The sequence below is a fragment of the Pleurodeles waltl genome, chromosome 3_1, assembly GCF_031143425.1.
Source record: "Pleurodeles waltl isolate 20211129_DDA chromosome 3_1, aPleWal1.hap1.20221129, whole genome shotgun sequence".
In the NCBI taxonomy this organism is placed as follows: domain Eukaryota; kingdom Metazoa; phylum Chordata; class Amphibia; order Caudata; family Salamandridae; genus Pleurodeles; species Pleurodeles waltl.
In genome coordinates, this window is record NC_090440.1 from 2,001,690,802 (window position 1) to 2,001,712,156 (window position 21,355).

The 21,355-nt window shown below is 45.5% G+C and overlaps 1 protein-coding gene and 1 long non-coding RNA gene across 6 annotated transcripts in view; one reads left to right on the forward strand and one right to left on the reverse strand.

The window, feature by feature from the left end:
- LOC138285916 (uncharacterized) overlaps positions 1-17,802 on the reverse strand; it is a 117,186-nt gene extending 99,384 nt beyond the window's left edge. Inside the window, exon 1 of the long non-coding RNA XR_011201661.1 lies at positions 17,715-17,802. This is a non-coding gene — a long non-coding RNA (uncharacterized lncRNA). The remainder of the gene's footprint in view (positions 1-17,714) is intronic.
- The window catches only part of BRIP1 (BRCA1 interacting DNA helicase 1), a 967,251-nt gene that overhangs the window by 940,511 nt on the left and 5,385 nt on the right, over positions 1-21,355 (forward strand). For all 5 annotated transcript variants that reach the window (XR_011201660.1, XM_069226443.1, XM_069226446.1 and 2 more), the window contains 2 exons: positions 8,242-8,324; positions 20,082-20,414. Coding sequence is in view for 4 of the 5 variants with exons in the window: in XM_069226443.1 (XP_069082544.1) it covers positions 8,242-8,324; positions 20,082-20,414 (416 nt within the window). In the remaining variant the exon portion in view is untranslated. The remainder of the gene's footprint in view (positions 1-8,241; positions 8,325-20,081; positions 20,415-21,355) is intronic.

Below are 21,355 nucleotides of genomic sequence, written 5' to 3' on the forward strand. Positions count from 1 at the left end.
ATACATAGATGAATTCTACCTACCTCTAACTCTGAAGCGAGAGCATAGCAGTGGTAGCCCAATCTGTACGTATTTAGTCCATGAGAGGAGCACCCACCCCCATTACCTGAATGATAGGGGTCTGCCCGCCATCTCCAGGTTGGCTGCAGAGACAGAGCTGAGGTCAGCAAAAAAATGGCATGCACGTGAACGGAATCCTGGCTGGAATGACCTCCATGTTTCCCTTGACCTACACAGTGTTTTTGTAAGAAAACATATATTTTTCTGTGAAATGGCCTGATGTGGGTAAGTGCCTGAGTGTCAGGCCGATTGCAAACTCTTGTGGCGACAATTGCTATCTGGATTACCATGTAGTCGGACTCGTCAACTTTGGACAGCGGTACATGGTGAAATGTCATGCACAGAACAATAAGAACAATGCTTTCGTGGAATCACAAAGTTACAGCTGATTAGAAAATAAAAACATCTCCGCTGAAAGCAGGCTAACTAAAAATGAATAAAATGGAATAAAATAAATCAGAACACATATGTGGGTAAAATGGCACAGGCTGCAGACCTAAGCTAAACTAAAATATGTGTACCCAAGCAGAGTATAAAATGAATCCCCGACAGCAGCAGTGTATGAGATGACTGATCAGTTGTGCATGTATCGAAAGCCAAGCTGGCTGAGTCAAGGGAGTCTCCTCCACCACCTGCGATCATGGTGGTTGGAACACCAAACCTCAATGTGAGGTTGAGGCCATTATGGATTCTTTGTTACTCTGGATTTTCTTTGGTATCTAGTTGGGTGAAAGGGATATGATGCCTCAGGGAGCTCCTGCGATAGTTCATCCTTTTTTTATGCTTCTAAATTAGTGTCCACCTTTCATAACCTCCTTCTTGAGAAAACTGCCTTGGGGATCTAAACTTTAGGGATTGCCCTTGTTGTGTAGCCATTTCAAGTATAGCTCCATGCACGTTAGTTTAACATACTAGGCCGCTGTGCATTTTGCCCTAGATATATTTTATTCAGCTTCGCATTGTGATTTTACAATAACCAGTTTTTACTGTCTTGTTTTAATTTCTTCTATCGCACTGTTTAGCTTAGCTCAGCACTGTGTTCTCAAATAATGCATTCTTGATCGTCCTGTGCATCAGTCAAGGCTACAGTCTGGTACATTGCCGGTAAACGTGGTAGAAGTTTAGTCTCCAGCATTCGTAGAAAACACACATCCTTATGTAGGGACATTTTCTTAGAACATCTGGGTGTTAGTTATAAAAACACTTTCTAGTCCTAGTACACGTCAAGAGGGAGATTCCAGCCAGGTAACCACAACTGTATGCTGAATGCCCCGTTGCAGATGCTAATGCAGATTACAGGCCTTTGCTCAGGTATGAGGGTTGATGTCCTCCCGGGGGAACCTGAAAGGCAGGCTTAGATCTTAACAAACTGTGCTCAAAATTTAACTTAGAGAGAGAATAATCTGGCGGCACTATGATAGCCTTATTATTGTGCTTCACTTTCATCGTTATTATTTTAATATTATTGTGTTGTGTAGTTCTGGTTGTTGCAGCTCACGCTTTGTTATCCAAAATGCAGTTGTTTTATTAAACCAATCTTTAAAACTTATACTGCTTCTATTGTCATTTATATATGAGACCGCACTATGTATGAGAGAACCGGTTGTGACCTGAGTGACCACGACTTCCCTGAGAAGTACTGAGATGTCATGTGCTCGGCTGCCCAATTGTCTCTACCATTTGGAAGAGATGAGGCACTGCTAGTTAGCCGGAACAAAACCCGGATTTGGAGTGACAAGCGTCATCTACCGTGGGCCAGACTCAGTCCCCCACATCGTGGATGATCTTGTTGCTCAAAATCCAGTAGTCTCATTAAGATAATGAGAGCCTACGTGACATGGCGCCGCCAACATTTGGTCAGGCTCCAATTTTCGGGTCCACCGGAATATCTCAGTCTCATTATATATAATGACACCTCAGTTCCGTATACGGAGACGTCCGTGGTGCTGAGAAGTTCCACCACAGCCGCATAGGTAATCCTGTTTTAGCTGGTGGTTGTTCAAGCTTGAACTTTAAAAGGAAAAAAAACATCTTGGTGTACCTTCTCTGAACTCTTAGCGCTTCTATGATGGCGAATCCCCAGGTTGTACAAATAGCTCTTAACATGAGGCAACCTCTCACAACACACTTACTAGCACATGGCCTTACAGCCCATGGAGGTCCAGTCACGTTTGTGGTGGATGCCCACGCAGCCTATAGAACAGAGCTTTTTTTACTCATGGGTCACATTTCCAGCAGTTGATGGGAACACAAATACATTTCATACATATACAGTTGCGAACGCTCCTGGGCAATACAGGGTGTATGCATACTTAGAGATACCTCTATCTTATCAAGAACATAATAATTGGCTTGATGGCGCCTTACCCCATACAATATTACCAGTAAGGTTAGGTCTACTAAGTAATGACGGTCCTACCTGGCCTTTATTGGCCACATATACACCACATCCTGCGGTTGCGAATTTGGCAGTAGCTGAAGTTCGACGCTTATACATTGAGTTAACAGCAATATACAGACGATTAGTACAATTTGTGATGCAAACTTTAAATACAAACCCAGCGCTTGCTGCTCCAGCACAACCACATGCAGTAACACCAGGTATAAATCCGGTGGCTGTGCATTCAATTATGGGTAAGGTCCCGACCAAACGAGAGGAGACTCCGTTTTGGCTAGCACAAAAAATTAATACAATGGAGGCAGTATTTCCCCATTCGGGACCTCAGGATAAACATAGAATATTAACTATGTGCTTGCTCTTTGGGATGGTCCCTACAGTTGAACACTGTAACACATGGGGCACGGTATTTGCTGCACTCTATACAACGGCACACAGTACACCGACACTAGCCAACCTACCGGAAGTGCTTAAACAAATTCAAGATGAATACGGGGCTGCTCCGGCCCTAGATTTGGGAATGCAACTGATGGGCAATTTTGCCACAGTTTCTTCAATCATCCTAAGTAACCTTAAAGGGGAAGCAGTTGCACTCGCAGTGCGCATGCGGCTCCGTGACGTTCTGCAACAAGATCAGGAGCAAGAGCTGCCTAAAATAATAGCGGAAACATATTCAAGTATCAGTCGAGATAGCCTAGGTGCTAGACCATAAAAACCTCAAACTCAGGGTAAAATGAATAAAGATAATACTAAACAGCTACCTGAGGGTACTAAGAAACGCTGGGAGAAAAAACAACAAACACCTAAAAAAGAAAGGGGAGAATCTCTACGAGTGGAGACCCCACAGAATAGATATAATCTCAGGAATAGAGAGAATATAAAAACGCCTGATAGATATCAATATACTGATACACGCCAATCTCGTTCCTTTCAGGGCTCATCGGAAAAGAGAAATGAGAGAGGTGGGCGATCAGAGCGGAGAACAGAGTACGTGAAACCGAGACAGGAATCACAACGCTCTTCGGAGGTTTCTGTTAAAAAGGAAGAGAAACCTGTACAGCAAAAACAACAATTTAAAAAGAAAAAAGTGGCAGCAGTCTCAGTTCGACATGCCACTCAGGAAAAGGGTTCTCTTGAAGAACAAGAACTGGGCTCTAGCACTGCTAGACAGCGCGGCAGAGGTCACAATAGTTTGCCGGAATCTTCTAAAGCATCTGGAGGTGAAAGCAACTGATGACCTTATACAAGTAGAAACAGCGGACATGCGTGTCTCCGAACCGGATAGGGTGTATAAAGTAACACTACAACTGGAAGGAGACATTGAACGCATAATACACGCAATCTTTTGGGACCGTGTAGTCAAAGTATATGACATCTTGTTGGCCAAACAAGATTGGTCACCTGATTTTGTCTGCACCTGCCCATATGGAGAAGAGGTTATTAAACCTTCCTTCTCGCCCCTTGTTCCAGAGGAACTCGCTGAGTTCTATTCTATAGAATGGGCTCTAGCACAAGCACCTGCGTTATATGGAAATCACATAGGGTGGGATAGGGACTCTCCATACCATGTCATTCCCATTAAAAGTGAACCTCAGCCACAACCGCAGTATCCCATAAAACATGAAGCAAGGGCACCGGTGAGAGAGATACTCACGCAATTAGAATGCCAGGGTGTGGTTGAACCCTGTGTCTCACCGATGAATAACCCCTTATTCCCTGTAGCTAAGCCGGACCATTCATACAGAATAGTCTTAGACTACAGACATTCAAACAGACACACACATACATATGCTATACAAAACTCACATAGCACTGCACTAATGAGCAACATAGTGTGGAAAAAATACAAAACAACTTTAGATATCTCGAATGGGTTCTTCTGCCAGAATATAGCACCTGAAAGTAGGGATTTAACAAGCTTTAGCGCATTAGGCTCCCAGAAAAAAATCTGTTGTTTGCCCCAGGGGTATAAGAACAGCCCAGGACTGTTTGCGGCTCGTGTGGCTGCTATTTTACACGAGATAGACACTGAAACATTGTCATATGTGGACGATATATATCTCACGGATGACGAGTTACTACAACATTTAAGACGGGTAGCCCGCATTGTTGTAGGGCTTGCCGAACTCGGCTACAAATTTAACTTTAAAAAGTCACAAATTGCCTTCCTCAGCGTCCTGTTTCTGGGATATGAGCTATTGAGTGAAGGGAAGAGCCTAGCGCCACAATTTTTAGAAAAATGTGCACAATTGCAACCACCAAATACGATTTAAAAACTTCAATCGTTGTTAGGCTTTCTAAATGTTGGCAGAACATACATTCCTGATTATGCAACACGCATAAAACCTTTATATGACTTAGTACGTCCTGATTTCTCAAGTAAATTCTGGACGGTTGAACATACACGCATTCTTCGAGATTTACAGACTGATATGATAGCAACAAAACATTTACAAACAAGGGCCAATAAAACACACTTGGTCATCAGGGTAATAGCTGGGGCCATCGGTTTCACTTATGTAACATTTAATGAAGGTGAGACAGTCCCGATACCATACAAATCACATTTGTATTCAGCTGCTGAACAACGCTTTGCACCCACAGAGAAAATTCTCACTGCTGTGCAGATGGCTGTTATTAAAGAAAGACCTCTTGCCCAAGGAAAACGCATTATTGTCGTTTCTCCTATTCCAGCCCTAGAGGCTGTTACAAAAGCTAGCGTTCCGAACGCGAAAGCACTTCATCCACAATGGATACAATGGGCTACGTCTCTAACAGCCACTGATGTAGACTACATTTTCAACCCAAAATTACAAACTCAAGAATTTCTACAATATGAAGTACAATATCCAGTTCCAGCAGACACCTTGCCTATTGATCAATATCATGCAATCATGTACACCGATGGCTCTGCGCAACGATCGATCGGAACTAAACATCAATATTCTGCTGCATGCGCAGTCGTAAGCGGCTATATGGAGGGGGAGAAATTCTGTCCCCAACATACCTATACACAGAACTTAGGGGATTGTACAGCACAATTGGCTGAGCTAAAAGCTCTACTGATGGCACTAGAACATACGTATCCGACACAGTTCACACTGATTGTTTGTGATTCATATTATTGCGTCCAGTCTTTTAATGAATACCTGCATTACTGGCATTTGAATAGGTTCAGAGATTCAAAAGGCAACACCATAAAACACAGACTCCTGTGGGGGAAGGTAGCAGACCTGAAAGAGACGCTACCCAAAGTCCATGTTGTGCATACACTTGGACACCAGCGTGTTGGAATACACGTTGCTGGAAATACTTTGGCTGATGAAGCCACAAAGTCAGCAGTGGCAGTTGAGGTCTGTAAGGGGTACTGTCAGCCTTCAGAATACCCAGAATATAAACATTAGATGCTTTGCATACTTGGGTGCTCTAGCCCCTGTCACGAGGGCACACAATTGCACTTACAACGGCCGATGGAAGGTAAGAAGACAGAACAGGTCTAGGCTGGTTGAGAACATGGTGATTGTGGCTGTGGTGGCAGCTGGGAAGAGTGTCAAAGAGGCCAGGAGGAGCACCTCTGTGTTTGAAGGCAGGAACTTCTGAGTTCTGGTATACAGCTTCAATGTAATAGCCAGCTTTACCACTTGCAGAATACCTGGCAACTTGGTGTGTTGCATTGATTATTCCATGTTTATGAAGTTCTCTATTGGCTTTCTTTCTGACCCTGTTTATTTTTCCCTCGGTTCCCTCTGCTTCCTCGTTCATGGTATTGGTTAGAACTAACATCTTTCTTCTGTCTGCTCCAGCCTTCTGAAGTTACCTTACCTCCTGCCATATTCATGAAAGTTCTAGTCCTGGTTTTTCTATTGCTACTTTTCAGATGTGTTTTCCCTGTATCCATGTTTCAATCCTTGCTCCATATTGGGCTTCCTTGTAATCTGTCAGTCTATGGAGAGGCTATCATCTAGCTTCCCAGTATTATGGCCCACATCTTCTGGATGTGGCTTGTGGTGGATTGGAGTATTGAAGTTTCCCGAGGGTGCTGTGCTAAATCAAGGAGAGTGGCACCTGTGTTTTTCCCTCTCTCCATCATTTCTCCCAATTTCTTTTTTGCTGACCGCTTATATGCCATGGACGTAACACTTAATCTTAGGGACGTGAGCGGAGTAGCATCAGCTCATTCTTTGGAGCCAGCGTTCTTGATAAGAAACTGTAATCATGAATTTGCTCCCGCATCTAGGAAGATTATCCCAGTTGATTTTGCTTGATGAGCACCGAATACAGTCATAAAAGTGTGACTTAAAATAGCATTCCACTCCTCACTGAAAATTGACTGATACCTAAAAATTGAGATTACATTAGTTTTCCCTGGCTCTGTACTACCTACAGATTAAAGGTCATACGCATAAAACTGTGGTTTAGAATGCAAATGTCAGTGTCGATTTAGTAGACTTTTAGTTCTGCTATTAAGAAATCTGTTAAATGGGTATCACTCTCTGATGGGTTTGGTGCCTTACATTTCCCTGGCCGTTAAGAAGTTCACCAGTCCAGATTGAGGCAGCTTCCCCAACCTTTAGCTTTTTTTTCGGCATTATTCACCTATGCTGTCTGGGTTACAGGCGTCATGAAATGAGATTTCATATTTTTATTTTCTCTGATTCCTGCTGTATCCCCTCCTGTGCTCCGGAAGGGCTCCCAAGAGTTTCACTTAGTATCTGAAACGCTCTTCTGCAGACATAGTCCCAGGGAGCTCTTGGGAGCCTGCGCCTGTTCTTTGCACTCCTAAATTAGTCGCTTTCTTTCCTTTGGGTATCTAGTCTTTAGGGAACCGCCTTTTGAGTACTGGAAGGGTTTCTGTTAGCAATCACGTCCATGCTTTGCATACCTGGGTACATATGTCCCGTCACGATGGCACACTCGCACTTATAAAAGGCAATCGAAGGTAAGAAGGCCGAATAGGTTTAGGATGTCCGAGAACACGGTAGTGCTGGCCTTCTGGATGGTGGCGGCTGGGAAGAGTGACAAGGAGGCCAGGAGCAGTACTTCTGGGTCTGGAGTCAAATGTTATGTTCTCGCTTCCCGAGACCTATGTTTTTCTTCTTCAAACTAAAATGGGATCTGTCTTCAGAAGGCTTCGACTGTAGCACTAATTTAATCTTTATTTCGAAGAACTGTTGCTTTGTCCAATTTTATACATAGACTAGGATTTGATTGTACCAACCAGGAGTTGTACTTTCTAGGATCTGATTGTATCTGCTTCAATGAGAATATAAGCCATCACCTGTTGGAAACTGGTGAAAACGTGGGCATGCATATTGTTTAATTTTCCAAAAAGGTGCAAGGATACCGAAAAAATAGAATCCTACAGTTTCCCATGAATACTTTGGAGTTTCGTTATAGCTGTTTGCATTTTCTGTCCCTTAACTCGATTTTGTGTACATTTAGAAACTGAACTGTGGTTTGAGCTTATCTATCAAGGACTGAAATGTTCCACTGAACCAAGTGTCAGAATTTAACATTGTACAGAATTGCATCAAGTCCTTTTTTGGGTGATTTGTACACAATTTGACACTGCCATTGGAATGACAACAGTGGCCACCAGATTGGCTTCTAACAGAGCTAAGTGTAACGAAAGTGTAATCACAGGTATTGTGCTATCTCTGTTGCAGGAGTGCAGAAAAGCATATTTGGGCGCAGTTCGTCTTTGTAGGTGCTAATTAATGTGACTGTTGCTGTGTCTGGCCTTTATTGGTGTTTCTTTTGACCCTCATGTTGTTTCCCTCCAGGTGTATTCGGCACAAGAATGACTGGGGTGCCCTTATTCTGGTGGACGACCGCTTCCGAAGTAATCCTAACAAGTATATAACGGGTAAGTCACCTTGTTGACAAAATCAATCTCTACTAGACATCGTGCTTACCTGAGATTTTATGTTGGTGACATTATCATTTTTGTTCAGTGTGCATATCAGGCCAGGTCAGGTGTCAATGGCCATTGCTAGACTGTGTTCCTCTAATGACCATACTTGGAGTCGGCTATCCATATTAAATAGCCAGATTGAACCTGTACAGTGGCACTTCAGAGATCTAGTTATGCGGTATGTGTTTGACTTTTTGTCTTTAGTGCTGGTGTTTTGTGGTTGCATTATTCTCTTCATATTTGCAGTCAATCTGACGCTGAAATTTACAGTTGGCATCCTGCCTGTGGTACTTTGGGTGTCAACTTTCTGTGCAGACAGCTAAGGCCCTGATTAACATCTCATTGAGTTATGCATCACTTTTAGAATTTCCACAGGATTTTTGGGCACAGGACTGAGCCAATGAGACGGACTCTAGGGGTCTGCCTTGCGGCTACCCCTTTCCTTAAGCATGGGTAGTCGCAAGGCAGACCTCTAGATGTTGCCCTGTTCCTTACTGGGCCAGGGCAACATTTTAATTATGCTGGTATAATTTGTCTCATTTTAGAAATTTTGTGTTATGCTTGTCACATGAAATTCCTGAAATTACACTATTATGCCAGCTGCTTTATTATTCTGCTCTTCGCAGTCAGTATATAGTACAGAGCGCAGGAACAATGCAAACCGCAATAAAAAGCAACTATTGTTCATGGCACTTGTCTTTTTTGCATTACTTTTTGCATGAAATGTGTCCTTGCATCAAAAATTGATGCAAGGGTGCATTTTCTACTAAAATATAGCGCTGTATTCTGGATTCGCGTTTTGTATAATTTTATATAATTTTCCTGAAAATCTGTTTTAATTACGTGCATTTCTCAAACCCTTAGCGCTCACTTATCTAGAGTAATGTGTCTGCCTGGAACCGACACTTTGTGATAAATGCGAAGGTTACTTACATCTTTGCTTTGGTGAGGCCAAGTCTATGCGTCATTGCAGGCTTCTGCTTTTACCGTAAGTATTACAGCACAATATAATGAATGAGTGAATAAGGTGACTCGCATACCGCAGGACCGCATGTGACCCCATCTCCTTGACCTCTATAAGGGGAATAGTAGTCGGGTAAGGAACACCTGTTTGTCCTTTTCTGTACAGCAGGAGGTTGGTTTCCTTATGGATGATAATTGGTAGCGCATTCAGTGGGTGTGGTCCCTGACCTACGAACCGCATCCCTCCCTTGCTGTGTGTTCTTGGGCTCATGGAGTAGATTGTATTTAAAGTTTGTTTCTTTGTTAACATAGAGGCCAGTGAAGTATCCCAAGGGTGGGGTTGGCAGGTGTTCAAGTGCAGAGTTTTGATTCTCCAAGTTCTAAAATTACTCTTTGACACATTCATGTTCTGACAGCTGTGGGAAAATATTTGCATAAACCCCCACCTTTGTCCAGCACAATCTTGCTCCGTAGCTAGATTTGCACTTAAAATAAAGTATATGGTAAAAAGAATGGTAGAATTGTGGTTCTCCTTTCACATATCATTACCTGTTTGCCAGAAGTAACGAATACTCACAAATTTAAGTCTAGATCTCTTGAATGACCATGGAATTGTCCATCCTTCAGCTTGCACCAAACTCAAAACAATTTGTTTCATCCCTGACACTCTACCTCTGCTTCAAAAGAAGACTTGCTTCAAAGAACACAATGAAGAAAATAAAACCCTTCCCGGAAACTAACTGAAGAACAAGTTAGTGCTTTCGTCCACTTGCACCTAGATGAAGGCAATGCCCTGCTCTGCGGTCTGCCCAACACCACACAGCCTCTCCTGAAAGGTATTCTACACTCAGCAGCAAGACTCATCCAAGGCCTGGAGAAGTTTAGGCATATAGGCCCTCATTACAACTTCGGCGGTCTTACAAAAAGACCGCCAAAGCTGCGGGCGCCTTTGTGGGTCCCTATTATGACTTGTCCGCTGTCCCAGCGGAAAAGTCACATCAATATTGAAGCCAGCTCATAATAGAGCTGGCGGCAATGTTGATGTGCAGCGGGTGCAGCAGCACCCGTCGCACATTTCACTGCCCGAAATTCGGGCAGTGAAATGCGCGATGGGGCTGTGTCTGGTGCTGGGGCCCCCAGGGGCACCCCAAGTCCCCCTTACCGCCAGCCTTTCCATGGCAGTGTTTACCGCCATCAGGCTGGCGGTTGGGGATTATGACCGCCTGACGGTCAGTTGCAGGGGCCGGCAGTATGGCCGTGGCTAATGCGCCACGGTCATAATACAATGCCGGTACACCTTCAGCCTGTTGGCGGTGTTACCGCTGGTGTTCCGCCGGCCGCCAGGGCCGTAATGAGGCCCATAATACCATATGTGAGGGATCTGCACTGTCCTGCCATCCAAGACTGCATCATTTCCAGGGTGAGGTTCATCACATACATGGACACCAGAACCAGCACTCTTCTCTATCTTCAGAAATATGAACTAGCTCACCAGGAGCCAGGACATCGCCAGACTAGAAACACATAACTGCAAAAACCTTCTTGAGTTACGCTCCCAGCATCTAAAATACCATCTCCATCCACAGTAGAACTCTCAACCCTTCTGCAGCTCAGGCTGGAGCTGAAGAGTCACCTCTGTAGGGAATACTGTATTTCTACAATATAGGACTCATTACCCACGAACATCCTGCTCCATTGTAAACAGTCCTGAATTGTAACTCTAGATCCCCACCTTTGGCCAGCACAGTATTGCTCCGTAGCTAGATTTGCACTTAAAATGCCTGAACACACCACACCGTGTGCTGCAAATTGTTACGTTCACCTGTAGCTTCAAAGCAACCTGTCAATCGGCAATCTCCATAATGCTCCAACAAAGTATGGTCCTTTGTAAGCGATACCAGGCAATACAGACGGCGTCATTTAGGAAAAAGCCTTGCACTTTCACAAACAAAATCGCCGTTGTGATGCTTTACATTATATGTTATTTGCATTTATGTGGCTCTTCATATCGCATAAGAGGTGCTAAAGCTCAGTCGTGAATGGGGCAAGAAACTACCCCATGTCAGTATTTAGGATGTAAGAAAATGTCCATCATGTGGCATAAATGGGTGATGTTTGGATGTGTTTGATATTCCAACTGCGTTTTATTTACTTCATTCAAATACTGCAAAAATAGATCTGGTTGTGAAATTACTTTATTGTTCAGCAAGTCATATTTGAATGATTCCTATAGCTCAGAGGTTTTAAGAGGCAGAACAATCAGAAGAAACACTATTGTATTGCCGATTTACAGAATTGGAATCGTGTGGACCATCCACATGCAAAGCGCAGACAGTAGGAAGCCAGTAATTGTAATAGAAAGCCGAACCCCCTCAGAGTGTTACCAGAATTCTGAAAGCTATATCTGATGCGCGCGCCCTTATGCTGGCCCGCCTGTGAGTTAACTCTTGCCATTGACTTTTTGGATAGGTGCGTCACAAGATTGCATCTCAACAATGCCAAGTCCGCCTTCCATCCTTTGAACACTGGAAATGGAAATAGTAATATCTGTTCTGTGCGGTGTTTAGACACAGCTTAACTCTCCAGAATTTGAATCCTATCCCACAGTGTGACCAAATTGTGTGACACTAGACCAAGCTTTCCCAACCAGGAGCTCATGAGCTACAGATGGCTCTCCAGCTGCCTGTAACTGACTCTTCTGTATGCAGTCCAGCCTAACAAATTAGAAGCTTTTGTTTGGCTGGATTAACACACATATATATATATATATATATATATATATATATATATATATATATATATATATATATAGAGATATATATATAGAGATATAGATATATAGATTATAGATATATAGATATATAGATTATAGATATATAGATATATAGATATGTGGCACTGGGGAGACTTGTTACTAACATTATCACCTTGGTGGCAGGGGCCTTATAGCTGTGACTGTTATATATTACCCATGCAAATCAATCAATCAAGGATCTATAGAGCGCACTAATCACCCGTTAGGGTCTCAAGGCGCTGGGGGGGAGCTACTGGTCGTAGAGCCATGACTTGAGGCGTTTCCTGAATGTCAAGAGGTCTTGGGTCTGGCGAAGGTGGAGTGGTAGGGAGTTCCAGGTCTTGGCGGCTAGGTGAGAGAAGGATCTTCCTGCGGTGGTGCGGCGGATGCGGGGGATGGAGGCGAGGGCGAGGCTGGCAGAGCGAAGATTGCGGGTGTGGAAGGTGAGTCTGTCATTGAGGTAGGCTGGGCCTGTGTTGTGGAGGGCCTTGTGTGCGTGGATGAGGAGTTTGAAGGTGATCCTCTTTGACACTGGTAGCCAGTGAAGGTCTCTGAGGTGGGGGGAAATGTGGTCACGGCGTGGGATGTCCAGAATGAGGCGGGCAGATGCGTTCTGGATTCTTTGCAGTTTTGTTAGGAGTTTGGTTGTTATTCCTGCATCTAGGGTGTTTCCGTAGTCCAATCGGCTGCTGACCAGGGCGTGGGTGACAGTTTTCCTGGTTTTGACGGGAATCCACTTGAAGATTTTGCAGAGCATGCAGAGAGTGTTGTAGCAGGAAGAGGAGATGGCATTGACCTGCTGAGTCATGCTGAGTGTGGAGTCCAAGATGAAGCCTAGGTTGCGTGCGTGGGTGGTGGGTGAGGGTGCTGTTCATAGGGAGGTGGGCCACCAGGAGTCATTCCAAGTTGAGGGGTTGGTGCCAAAGATGAGGATTTCTGTCTGGTCTGTGTTTAACTTGAGGTGGCTTGATTCCATCCAGCTGGCGATGGCGTGAAGTCCATTGTGGAGGTTGTTCTTTGCAGTTGTAGGGTCTTTCGTGAGGAAGAGGATGAGCTGAGTGTCGTCTGCGTAGGAAACTATGTTGATGTGGTGGGTTTGTGCGATGTTGGCGAGGGGGGCCATGTAAACGTTGGCGAGTGTGGGGCTGAGCGAAGATCCTTGGGGAACGCCACAGATGATTCTGGAAGCTTCTGACAGGAACGGTGGGAGGCGGACTCTCTGGGTTCTGCCTGAGAGAAATGACGAGATCCAGTCGAGTGCCATGTCGCGGATTCCAGCGTTGTGTAGGCGTGTGCGGAGAGTGTGATGACATACCGTGTCGAAAGCTGCAGAGAGGTCCAGGAGGATGAGTGCTGCTGTTTCGCCTTCGTCAAGCATGGTCCTAATGTTGTCTGTGGCAGCTATGAGTGCAGTCTCAGTGCTGTGGTTTCTGCAGAATCCGGATTGGGAGGTGTCGAGTACCTTGCTGTCTTCCAGCAACCGGGATAGTTGGCTGTTTACAATTTTTTCGATGACCTTGGCTGGGAAGGGGAGGAGGGAGATCGGCCGGTAGTTCTTGGGGTCGTCTGGGTCTGCCTTTGGTTTCTTTAGCAGGGCGTTGATTTCTGCGTGCTTCCATCTTTCTGGGAAGGTGGCTGACTCGAAGGAGCTGTTGATGGTTTTGCAGAGGTGGGGGGCGATGATGATGTTTGCCTTATTGAAGATATGGTGTGGGCAGGGGTCCGATGGTGATCCGGAGTGGATGGAGGCCATGGTGGTGGCGGTGTCCTCTATGTTGACGGGGGTCCAGGTGTGGACGAGGTGGGTGTTGCTTGGAGCGTTGGGTTCTCGGGTGTTTGTAGTCAGCTGGCGGGTCTGGGGTTTGAAGCTATTGTGGATTTCTTCTATCTTTCGACGGAAGTGGGTTGCCAGTGAGTTGCAGAACTCCTGTGATGGCAGGGGTTCGTTGGAGCAGGTCCTGGGGGTGGAGAGCTCATTGACGATGCCGAAGAGCTCTTTACTGTTTTGAGCGTTGGCGTTGATGCAGTTTTTGAAGTGGGTCCTTTTGGTGGTGCGGATCAGTTGGTGATGTTTGCGTAGGGCATCCTTGAAAGCAATGTGGTTGGAGTAGGTAGGGTCAAGGTGCCAGGTTTTTTGCATTCTGCGACATAGCCGTTTGGATTCCTGTAGTTCTGGGGTGAACCAACTGGCCTTGATTCTGTGGGAGGTGTTTGGTTTTTTTTTGAGCGGTGCGAGGGTGTTGGCGCAATCTTCTATCCAGCGATGCAGGTTGGTGGTGGCTATGTTGGGGTCCGGAGTCCCAGGGGGTGGGACCCGGGCGAGAGTGGAGATCAGTTGATCCGTTGATATTTTGCTCCAGTTGCGTTGGGGGGGTTGTGTGCGGTGGTGGTGAGTGACTGGTTTTTGGTAGGAGAAGTGCATGCAGCGGTGGTCTGTCCAACTGAGTTCGGTGGTGTGGCTGAAAGAGACGTGGTTGCTAGCTGAGAAGATGGGGTCGAGTGTGTGGCCTGCGGAGTCGGTGGGTGTAGTGACGAGTTGCTTGAGGCCGAAGTTGGCGAGGTTGTCGATTAGGTTGGTGGTGTTGATATCGTTGTTATTTTCTAGGTGGAAGTTTAGGTCACCAAGGAGGATGTAGTCTGTTGAGGCGAGGGCTTGGGAGCTGATGACATCGGCGATGTCATCACAGAACTGCGGTCTGGTTCCAGGGGGTCTGTAGACCAGTGTTCCTCTGAGTGTGTTGTTGGCGTTGATGTGGATTTTGAAGTGGAAGTGCTCGGCGGAGTTGATGGTGTCGTGGGAGTTTGTGGAGACTCTTATGGTGTTTTTGTGGACTAAGGCGATTCCTCCTCCTGGTCTGTTGATTCGGTCTCTTCTGGTGATCTTGCAGTTTTCTGGTATGGCTATGGCTATGTCTGGTTCTGAGGCCGAATTGATCCGGGTTTCGGTGAGGAATGCGACGTCGGGCGAGTATGTGGTCAGGAGGTCCCAGAGTTCAATTGCATGTTTGTGGATGGAGCGGGTGTTAAATAGGATGCATCTTAAGCGGTTGTCTGTTTTGATTTGGAGTTTGGAGGTTAGGTTGCAGGTGAAATTGCAGGCTTTGCAGGAGAAGGACCCTTTGGTGCACGTCAGTGTGGACTGGAAGCAGATGGAGGAATGTCCTGGATTAAGGGCGTGGAGTTCGTTGGCAGTGTAAAGGTGTTTGGTGGCACGGGAGGCGTGTTGGCCAGGGGGTCTGTCTCTGGGCGCGGACGGGCGCAGACGGGCTTGCCTTTGGCACGCCTTCGGTGCGCCAGCGGCGTGCCCGCTGCCGGCATAAGAGGGGAGGTGGGAGGGAGTGGCAGCTGGGAGGAGGGAGGGGAACCTCCAATGGGAGTGCAGGGGGCGGGGGCAGCAGGAGTCAGGAGCGGGAAGAGCTCTGAGGAGGAGAGAGGGGACCGGGGCCTTCCGGGAGAGGCGAAGCCAAGAAGCCCAGACAAGCCCAAACAAGCACAAACAAGCCCAAATCAATGGCATCACTTGCCGGAGCAGTGGTGAGGAGGAAGCGACCTGCCTGCCATGCAAACGCATTCCAAATTGGCAAAGCCTGTTTTTTTTTTTTTTTTTTTTTTTTTTTTTTTTACATTACTCTTGGTAACCCTGTTTAACGCACTAACCTGCTTGCCGCGGGTGAACTTGAATATGGTGGACACTATTGCAATCTTGCTGATGTGGCCACTATTACGACACTAATAATAATAGTGTCTGGATGATTTTCATTGAAATAAATAGCTCTAGTTACAAACATGATTGCAGACCCCTGCATTAGACACACAACTTTAGGAATATGTTGAATCCAGCATTGAAAGCTGATTCACTCTTTAAGACTGAGCTTTTCAGACTGTTCTTTGACTAAATTACAGCCTTGGCATGAGGGAGCGTGGACTTCCAGAGAGGAGACTTGCCCCCCATTCAATTGACTGCCTACTACCCGGTAATAACTGGACTTACTATTCTTGTTATGCAGCGCTCTGAAGTAACCTTGATGAGGCTTTCAACCGCTACATAAATATCCTAACTAACTGACTTCACCTTCCTCTGGTGCATTTCCCTCATCTGCAGAAAATGCACAGTTCTCACAAACGGGTAAATGAGCAGCAGTGAATAACCACTGTGCCCAAGCATGGACGTCAATTCACCAGAATGCCAACTGTAGCAGAAGTGACATCACACGCTATTTTATCTTTACTTTCACTCACACACTTACACATACACACATATTCACTCAGGCACACACTTTTTTTTTTATATAAGCACAAGCACACCTGCAAGCATGTACACAATATACATTAAAAGGTGTTTTTTACTTATCTCAGCTACCATGGAGGGTCATAGACTCATAGTCCAGCTAGCTGTACTCCATTTTTATTACAATATTAGTGACGCTTTTTCGTTTTTCTCCTCTTCCATCTTTCCCATATGTGTCCTTTGCTCGCAGTAAATGATTGAGACAGAAAAATAAGTGCCCGGGCTCCGCACCGGAAACAACAAGCACAAATTAAGCACTGCTTTGCGGCCAGGGGTCGCAAAGGCAGTGCCAGGTGTTGCAAGGGGCAAAATGGGGGTCCAAACTGCGACCCCTAAATGACGTCCATGCGCCCAAGTATTCGATATCTACATTTGAAGAAATTATTCGTGCAGTATTGACAGTTGCTGTATTCTTCACGCATTGTCAGCTCTGCGTTGGTCTAACAAAAGGAACCGCCGTCTCGGAAATTTAATTGGTCTTGGGCGCCCTATTAACATGCACGGCATGGCTTTCCCTTCTTGTGTTCCGGTGATGAACCAAGGGTGCAGTGGGCGTTGTGAACGCTCTCGTGTGCTTTTACTATTTTCTAGTCTGAGTTGCTTTTGCGTTGGTTTAATGAGCCGCCACTTTGACTCGTAGAGGTGACTGAGGCGTTGGGACTGGACATCTCATAGGACGGAGAAGTAGCGGCTGCTTATCGTGTATGGCACGTTACCCCATGAACCAGTAGGGGGAGCTCACGTTCCGTCGCAGAATCCTTGCGGTGCCCTATTTTCCCTGCACAGATTCTTGCCTTTGGCTCCACGCGGACAGCAAGGCTAACATGAGAGCTGTCACTCAGCTGTGCAAAGCAAAACCCACTGCGTCTCATCTCACGCGCTAGAAAGAATTGTGTTTTTAGACCTAGAGACAGCAGGTAATAATGTTAAACCCGTGTTGCGAGACTCGATTCCACTGAGCTTTACTGAAATAAAATGTCCTCTCGGTCATTTTACAAATGGTGATGGGGGCGAGTTTCCAACTCCATCCCGGCACTTTATTTGTTAATTCAGTGCTGGAGCAGCAAAGCATGAATAATGTAATGTCAGCCTTCGGGGGTTCTTCCACCAGATGGTGTGTGCGACCAACTGACAATCGTGCCATGAGTCTCCTTGCAGTGCTGTGGTGACGATGTGGCGTTTCTCTCCAGTGGGCACAGTTTGCCCTAAGTGTAAATTCGAGACCTCTGTTGTTGCACTGACAGTCTTCCCAAAATGTAAAACTCTGATGTTGAAAAATAAGAAAACGAAAAATTACCTTATTTACTGAATGTTGTACTGCTTTCCTGACAGCGAGCAAACGAGAACGTGGACACCGCATTTGTGCAGACGCCTGGCAGCGGGCAGCACGCGCGCATGATTTAGATTCCGTTTTTTTGCTTGTTTTACAGTGTGAACCTCGGAGGGCTAAAGGACAGGCCACAGGTGCCAGAACATGAGCCAGTGAACCTACATTTTGCCAGATGTTTATGACAGCTGTGCTAAGGAGCGCAGCGATGCTGTCTGGAACCAGCCATAGGGGCAACAACTGCCCAGCCCTACTCTCCAGGCATTTTTTCACCACGGCAGTTCTGCACTCCTTCTGGCCAGGCTGTTTCCCGCCTATTTCCGCCATCCCTAATTCTGAGGCCTTGAAGCATCGCGCGTTAGCAGACCCCTCACCCAGCTGCTGTCTTTGTGCATAACTGGTTTATTCAGTTTTGGAAATATTACATCTTCTTTTGAATATCTCTTAGTTCAGTAGTTGCTGAAAATGATCTCGGAAGTATAGTCCACATTCTTGTTAGCGCGCACATGAGACACCCTTTTATTTTTGATTCTGGGCTGGAGACAGCTTGAGGTGTTTCGCCTGGAGGAGTCCCGGATAAATAACCACATAACCAAGCAGTCAGATTGCAGGCAGCTGTGATGTTACTTAAATATTTTATAACTTGGAAAAGGAAAATTAAATCACAACATAGCGAGGCACCCAAAGTGCAGGCGCAATAACGTGCTGGTATGTAAAGCCACCTGCTGGTATAAAATGCACACTTTAAAGAACCCTCTCTTTGCAGAGAAAGGAGCTGTTTTAGGTGGCTGCGAACAACGTGCTCAGGCTTCCCGCAGTCACTCTGAGTGATGGGAGGAGGTCTGTAAAGTGTGGTGACCCACAGGCACGTGCTGTGGGGGGCGAAAGTTAAACATGAATGACGATTTAACAGAGCAGCGTATGAAGCCCTCTGTGCAAAACCCTATCCAAGTATGCATGTTGTGTATACGTTGTTTTGAATAACAGTAGTCTAGTGAGACAGCTAAAATTCTCCGATGCCAGACGTATCATTATCATCACCATTAGAAGGAATAATAATAAATAAAAAATAGCGATGACAACAAAATGCTGGACCACCTAAAACCTTGTAATTTTTTTAAAAAAACACCACTAGTAAATCTACCATATGACTAAACTAATTTTACATTCAGCATTTGTAATGTGACACCCACGTTTAGTTTTTTTTCTTCTTTCCATAGCACTAATAAAAATAACCATTGAACAGCTTGCCAAGGCCAGACGTTATGGCTTCGCCAATGCTTGTTGAAGTCTGCTGCCTTGGTAGTGTAGTTTGACAATGGTCCTGATACCTTTCTAAGTTGTTGAAAATAACACACTAAAGGGGTTGTACTGTATTGCATTAGCATTTATATCGTGCCACACACTCCCGAAGAGCTTCCAGAGTGCAGTAGTGGAAGGATACCATGTTACACCTTGGTGGAGTGCCTGTGTGGAAGTCTGTCAGTTTCAGTGTGACCCATGGGGAAACGTTTTGGTGTTATGTGTGATTGACCACAATGGTGCTCTTATTTAGACACAGGGTGTTTGTGTTTAAGAAGATAGTGAGGTAGAGAAGAGTGATGGACAAAGCGCATGACTGTACAATTTTTTTTATTTTTTTATATATGGTTAGAGGAGTGTGGCTAGTGTGTGAAATGGTGTCCCATAGTACCTGATGAGTAGAGGAGTGTACATATCTTGTTCCTTCAACCGTGCAGCTGCACTTAAAGGGGAATGAAGTTGAGCAAGCAATAGGAATGCATCCGCCCCTCCATTGATTGAATCCATTCAGGTTCTTTAGTGGGCTTTCTCCAAAATCATAGGTTTTCTGTGTTTTCCTTTTGGCCATGAGGATTTGATTCTGCATCAATAGTTTACAAAGAGCCATGCCTTTACTTCAGTCTTGAATTTCAGGTTTCTGGATGTACCCGTGGCACAAATGCTCAGCTAGTGTCATGCACATCATTTTGAAGTCACACAGATCGCTTCTTTAGAAGAAAATGCACTACTCACCCTGCAGAATAAACTCCTGACCTGCACAGCTTTTGTTACCGAGAATATGTGGCAGTGTCATCAGGTGTAATCTTTATGGACAGGGGGAGAAGCAAAGGAAGAAGCCAAGCCTTTGCCAGGGTAGCCACTGTTTACTCCCCACTAGCCAATCGTGAAGGAAAACCCTGAATCCTGGTACATGTGTGAAACTGTGAAGATCCGTTGTCAAGACCATGCAGTGCAGAATATATACCAATGTGTTTTTTTCATGTTTTGATCATAGCATGTATGCTTTGTGTTAACTGCAGTCCTTTGGTTCTGTAGGATTATCAAAATGGGTGAGACAACAAGTGCAACACCATTCAACCTTCAACAACGCGCTGGTGTCTCTGGAGGGGTTCGCCAAGAAGCACCAGAATGGCCTGACGGACTCTGCACTCTTGTGCCACAGTGAAGCACCGCATGGGCAGTCCAGCGTCCAGGATCTCTCCACTGACTCGTTACTGGACCTCACTATCCACCTGTCACCTGTGGACCCTGTGAAATGTGCACAACAGACTGCAATCCCTGAAGAGTGTCCATCATCTTCTAGCGTCTGTATTCCAGTGCATCAAGCCTCATCCAGTTCCTCAAGCCCTGCAGTGGCAATAAAGCCAAGTATGTGGTCCCACTGGAGTGAATCTGAATATCTCAATGAGCCCCTTTCTGTGCATTCCAGTGATTTTTGCACATTCTCATGTAAATGGATGTTGTTTAGCCTTAGTTGTTTTCCAGGCGGGTCATGAAAAATCCTCTCTATCCTGTTGTATCTCAAGGAGTTATCTTAGAGTGGTTGTTTTCATACAGTCAATGAGATATTCCATCTCCCTCAGCACTGGCACTCCAGCTGGCACACAAATTACAAGTGTATTGAGAAGTAGAAACTGTACCTGCTAGAGGCTGCCCATCCACTCCAGTGTTGTGCTGGCAACATGGCCTGACAATGCTTTGTTTGCTCCTGGCTGTGTTGTTTATCATCTGTTAACTCACATTTTATGTCTCTGGTGTGAGGCTCGCTATAGAACTTGGTTGGGCCAGGTGCTTTGTGTAGGTGTGGCTTACCAGATATAATTGCGACTGAGGGAGTATGGAAGTGAAGAGAACTTAAAATGACAAGTCTTCTGGGTGTATCTCAAATCCCATAAAGGAGCTATTTGGAGCTAGACTGTAGGTTATTTCCAAGCCATAAGGTGATATCTGAGAAGAACTGATCTCCTCGCCCACAAATCTGCAGAGTGCAGCAGGCCACTTGGCATGATTTGCCAGCATGCGCTCTCGATCCTCTTGCACCTGTCCATTCTGGCCATGACCATTGAGCAGGGAGACTAGAACCAGTGAATACAACTAAGAAGCTCCATCAGAGTCTCCAATGTCTTTAACGCTTTCACCCTTCCACGCTATATTGCCGCAGAGTAACAATGAGATCCTGGTTTGTCTCACAGCAGGGCTTCATTGCCATATTCAAATCTAATCAGAAATTAATAGACAGTGGGCCAACCCTCCTACCAGTCTACCTCTTGAAGCAATTTCATACAGAGTTGCACTATGCAAGCTGTTCG